This window comes from Oncorhynchus mykiss, chromosome 21 (genome assembly GCF_057628025.1).
Source record: "Oncorhynchus mykiss isolate SJ-2025 chromosome 21, ASM5762802v1, whole genome shotgun sequence".
In the NCBI taxonomy this organism is placed as follows: Eukaryota; Metazoa; Chordata; class Actinopteri; order Salmoniformes; family Salmonidae; genus Oncorhynchus; species Oncorhynchus mykiss.
In genome coordinates this window covers 56,672,501-56,678,369 of record NC_143042.1, presented here as the reverse complement: position 1 = coordinate 56,678,369, position 5,869 = coordinate 56,672,501, and the positions used below count along the sequence as shown (strand labels likewise).

Genomic DNA, 5,869 nt, shown 5'->3' with positions numbered 1-5,869 from the left:
GTTGGAGTTAAAACCTACAGGAGGGTATCTCTCCAGGAACAGGGTTGGAGTTAAAACCTACAGGAGGGTCTCTCTCCAGGAACAGGGTTGGAGTTAAAACCTACAGGAGGGTCTCTCTCCAGGAATAGGGTTGGAGTTAAAACCTACAGGAGGGTATCTCTCCAGGAACAGGGTTGGAGTTAAAACCTACAGGAGGGTTTCTCTCCAGGAACAGGGATGAAGTTAAAAACCTACAGGAGGGTGTCTCTCCAGGAACAGGGTTGGAGTTAAAACCTACAGGAGGGTGCCTCTCCAGGAACAGGGTTGGAGTTAAAACCTACAGGAGGGTTTATGTGTTTTATTCCATTCCATTGATTCCGTTCCAGCCATTATTATGAGCCGTCCTCCCCTCAGCAGCCTCTACACAGGAATCCATCTTTAAAATCATCCCCTCCGTAATACAGACATTCACCACTGCAAGCACACTGAACCCCCTGAGGGGGATGAAGCAGACGATTCTTCATCTCCCTTTTATTATTCTCCTCCTCTTCTTCGTCTGTCAGCAGAATCCTGTACAACTGCAGTCTTTTGTTCCTCAAAGTTGTGAAAAGTGTCACATAAGTGAAGAGAAGAAGGTTAGGTGGGTGGGGTCGGGGGTACGGCCTAATGAGGAAGTGGAACCAGGATATCTACGTAGTTGATGGGGAAGAAACCTGATTGGCCGTTGATCATGCCCTCGTACCAGTTATCGTCGATCTGATTGGTTAGGGTGATGACGTCGCCCTCCTTGAAGCCCATCTCACCCTCGTTCTCGGGGTCAAAGTCATACAGCGCCTGGCAGCACGGCTGGTCCATAGGAACTGGGGGAGAGAGGGGGAGGGAGAGGGAGAGAGGGGGAGGGTGACGGGGAGGGAGACGGGGAGGGAGACAGGGGGGGAGGGAGACGGGAGGGAGACAGGGAGAGACGGGGAGGGAGACAGGGAGGGAGACGGGAGGGAGACAGGGAGAGACGGGGAGGGAGACGGGGAGGGAGACGGGAGGGAGACAGGGAGAGACGGGGAGGGAGACGGGGAGGGAGATGGGGAGGGAGACAGGGAGAGACGGGGAGGGAGACGGGAGGGAGACAGGGAGAGACGGGGAGGGAGACGGGGAGAGATGGGGAGGGAGACGGGGAGGGAGACAGGGAGAGACGGGGAGGGAGACGGGAGGGAGACGGGAGGGAGACGGGAGAGACGGGGAGGGAGACAGGGAGAGACGGGGAGGGAGACGGGGAGGGAGACGGGGAGAGATGGGGAGGGAGACGGGGAGGGAGACAGGGAGAGACGGGGAGGGAGACGGGAGGGAGACAGGGAGAGACGGGGAGGGAGACGGGGAGGGAGACAGGGAGAGACGGGGAGGGAGACGGGAGGGAGACAGGGAGAGACGGGGAGGGAGACGGGAGGGAGACGGGAGGGAGACAGGGAGAGACGGGGAGGGAGACGGGGAGGGAGACAGGGAGAGACGGGGAGGGAGACGGGAGGGAGACAGGGAGAGACGGGGAGGGAGACGGGGAGAGACCGGGAGGGAGACAGGGAGAGACGGGGAGGGAGACGGGGAGGGAGACAGGGAGAGACGGGGAGGGAGACGGGGAGGGAGACGGGGAGAGACGGGGAAGGAGACAGGGAGAGACGGGGAGAGACGGGGAGACGGGGAGGGAGACGGGAGGGAGACAGGGAGAGACGGGGAGGGAGACAGGGAGGGAGACGGGGAAGGAGACAGGGAGAGACGGGGAGGGAGACGGGGAGGGAGACGGGGAGGGAGACGGGGAGGGAGACAGGGAGAGACGGGGAGAGATGGGGAGGGAGACAGGGAGGGAGACGGGGAAGGAGACAGGGAGAGACGGGGAGGGAGACGGGGAGGGAGACGGGGAGGGAGACGGGGAGGGAGACAGGGAGAGACAGGGAGAGACGGGGAGGGAGACAGGGAGGGAGACGGGGAAGGAGACAGGGAGAGACGGGGAGGGAGACGGGGAGGGAGACGGGGAGGGAGACAGGGAGAGACGGGGAGAGAGACAGGGAGAGAGACAGGTAGTCAGACAGAGACAGACAAACAGAAAGAGACAGACAAACAGAAAGAGACAGACAGACAGACAGACAGACAGACCGTATTACAGGTTAGTCCTGTCATGTCTGTCTGTGAGTGTGTGTGTGTGTGTGTGTGTCTGTGTGTGTGTCTGTGTGTGTGTGTGTGTCTGTGTGTGTGTGTGTCTGAGTGTGTGTCTGTCTGTGTGTGTGTGTGTGTGTGTGTATGTCTGTCTGTGTGTGTGTGTCGGAGTGTGTGTGTGTGTCTGTCTGCGTGTGTAACTCTGTGTTGTTGTCTGTGTCACACTGCTTTGCTTTATCTTGGCCAGGTCACAGTTGTAAATGAGAACTTGTTCTCAACTGGCCTACCTGGTTAAATAAAGGGTTATATATATAAATACCTGGTTAAATAAAGGGTTATATATATAAATACCTGGTTAAATAAAGGGTTAGAGTTATATATATAAATACCTGGTTAAATAAAGGGTTATATATATAAATACCTGGTTAAATAAAGGGTTATCTATATAAATACCTGGTTAAATAAAGGGTTAGAGTTATATATATAAATACCTGGTTAAATAAAGGGTTATATATATAAATACCTGGTTAAATAAAGGGTTATATATATAAATACCTGGTTAAATAAAGGGTTAGGGTTATATATATAAATACCTGGTTAAATAAAGGGTTAGGGTTATATATATAAATACCTGGTTAAATAAAGGGTTATATATATAAATACCTGGTTAAATAAAGGGTTATATATATAAATACCTGGTTAAATAAAGGGTTATATATATAAATACCTGGTTAAATAAAGGGTTAGGGTTATATATATAAATACCTGGTTAAATAAAGGGTTAGGGTTATATATATAAATACCTGGTTAAATAAAGGGTTATATATATAAATACCTGGTTAAATAAAGGGTTATATATATAAATACCTGGTTAAATAAAGGGTTATATATATAAATACCTGGTTAAATAAAGGGTTATATATATAAATACCTGGTTAAATAAAGGGTTATATATATAAATACCTGGTTAAATAAAGGGTTAGGGTTATATATATAAATACCTGGTTAAATAAAGGGTTATATATATAAATACCTGGTTAAATAAAGGGTTATATATATAAATACCTGGTTAAATAAAGGGTTAGGGTTATATATATAAATACCTGGTTAAATAAAGGGTTAGGGTTATATATATAAATACCTGGTTAAATAAAGGGTTATATATATAAATACCTGGTTAAATAAAGGGTTATATATATAAATACCTGGTTAAATAAAGGGTTATATATATAAATACCTGGTTAAATAAAGGGTTATATATATAAATACCTGGTTAAATAAAGGGTTATATATATAAATACCTGGTTAAATAAAGGGTTAGGGTTATATATATAAATACCTGGTTAAATAAAGGGTTATATATATAAATACCTGGTTAAATAAAGGGTTATATATATAAATACCTGGTTAAATAAAGGGTTAGGGTTATATATATAAATACCTGGTTAAATAAAGGGTTATATATATAAATACCTGGTTAAATAAAGGGATAGGGTTATATATATAAATACCTGGTTAAATAAAGGGTTATATATATAAATACCTGGTTAAATAAAGGGTTATATATATATAAATACCTGGTTAAATAAAGGGTTATATATATAAATACCTGGTAAAATAAAGGGTTATATATATAAATACCTGGTTAAATAAAGGGTTATATATATAAATACCTGGTTAAATAAAGGGTTATATATATAAATACCTGGTTAAATAAAGGGTTAGGGTTATATATATAAATACCTGGTTAAATAAAGGGTTAGGGTTATATATATAAATACCTGGTTAAATAAAGGGTTAGGGTTATATATATAAATACCTGGTTAAATAAAGGGTTATATATATATATACCTGGTTAAATAAAGGGTTATATATATAAATACCTGGTTAAATAAAGGGTTATATATATAAATACCTGGTTAAATAAAGGGTTAGGGTTATATATATAAATACCTGGTTAAATAAAGGGTTAGGGTTATATATATAAATACCTGGTTAAATAAAGGGTTAGGGTTATATATATAAATACCTGGTTAAATAAAGGGTTATATATATATATACCTGGTTAAATAAAGGGTTAGGGTTATATATATAAATACCTGGTTAAATAAAGGGTTATATATATAAATACCTGGTTAAATAAAGGGTTAGGGTTATATATATAAATACCTGGTTAAATAAAGGGTTATATATATATAAATACCTGGTTAAATAAAGGGTTATATATATAAATACCTGGTTAAATAAAGGGTTATATATATAAATACCTGGTTAAATAAAGGGTTATATATATAAATACCTGGTTAAATAAAGGGTTAGGGTTATATATATAAATACCTGGTTAAATAAAGGGTTATATATATAAATACCTGGTTAAATAAAGGGTTATATATATAAATACCTGGTTAAATAAAGGGTTAGGGTTATATATATAAATACCTGGTTAACTAAAGGGTTATATATATAAATACCTGGTTAAATAAAGGGATAGGGTTATATATATAAATACCTGGTTAAATAAAGGGTTATATATATAAATACCTGGTTAAATAAAGGGTTATATATATATAAATACCTGGTTAAATAAAGGGTTATATATATAAATACCTGGTAAAATAAAGGGTTATATATATAAATACCTGGTTAAATAAAGGGTTATTTATATAAATACCTGGTTAAATAAAGGGTTAGGGTTATATATATAAATACCTGGTTAAATAAAGGGTTATTTATATAAATACCTGGTTAAATAAAGGGTTATATATATAAATACCTGGTTAAATAAAGGGTTATATATATAAATACCTGGTTAAATAAAGGGTTATATATATAAATACCTGGTTAAATAAAGGGTTATATATATAAATACCTGGTTAAATAAAGGGTTATATATATAAATACCTGGTTAAATAAAGGGTTATATATATAAATACCTGGTTAAATAAAGGGTTATATATATAAATACCTGGTTAAATAAAGGGTTATATATATAAATACCTGGTTAAATAAAGGGTTAGGGTTATATATATAAATACCTGGTTAAATAAAGGGTTATATATATATAAATACCTGGTTAAATAAAGGGTTATATATATAAATACCTGGTTAAATAAAGGGTTATATATATAAATACCTGGTTAAATAAAGGGTTATATATATAAATACCTGGTTAAATAAAGGGTTATATATATAAATACCTGGTTAAATAAAGGGTTATATATATATATATACATGGTTAAATAAAGGAGAACTAAAATGAAATAAAGTGTGTCTGTGTGTATTCTCACCAGGGGAGCGCCCAGGAGTGCGTTGGGGGCCTGGGGAGTGGGCGGGGCCTGGGGAGCGGGCGGGGCCTGGGGAGCGGGCGGGGCCTGGGGAGCGGGCGGGGCCTGGGGCGGTGTTGAGCCCCTCATTGTGGCTGTCGCTGGAGGGAAGCAGCTCCAGGACCATCCGGGGTTTAGGAACATACTCCTTCCTGGGTTTATCCTGTGCCTTCCGAATCCTGGAGACAACACACAGGAAACGGACAGAGGTCAGAGGTCAGGACAGAGGTCAACACACAGGAAACGGACAGAGATCAGAGGTCAACACACAGGAAACGGTCAGAGGTCAACACACAGGAAACGGACAGAGGTCAGAGGTCAAGACAGAGGTCAACACAGGAAACGGACAGAGATCAGAGGTCAACACACAGGAAACGGTCAGAGGTCAACACACAGGAAACGGACAGAGGTCAGAGGTCAAGACA

At 41.0% G+C, this 5,869-nt stretch overlaps 1 protein-coding gene across 1 annotated transcript in view; it reads right to left on the bottom strand.

The window, feature by feature from the left end:
- Positions 1–321: 321 nt before the first annotated feature.
- Positions 322–5,869, bottom strand: part of LOC118942972 (endophilin-A1-like) — a 26,328-nt gene continuing 20,780 nt past the window's right edge. The window contains exons 9-10 of the mRNA XM_090214945.1: positions 5,409–5,623; positions 322–839 (exon numbers count right to left, since the gene is read on the bottom strand). Of these exons, the coding sequence (XP_090071071.1) occupies positions 643–839; positions 5,409–5,623 (412 nt within the window). The 3' untranslated portion in view covers positions 322–642. The remainder of the gene's footprint in view (positions 840–5,408; positions 5,624–5,869) is intronic.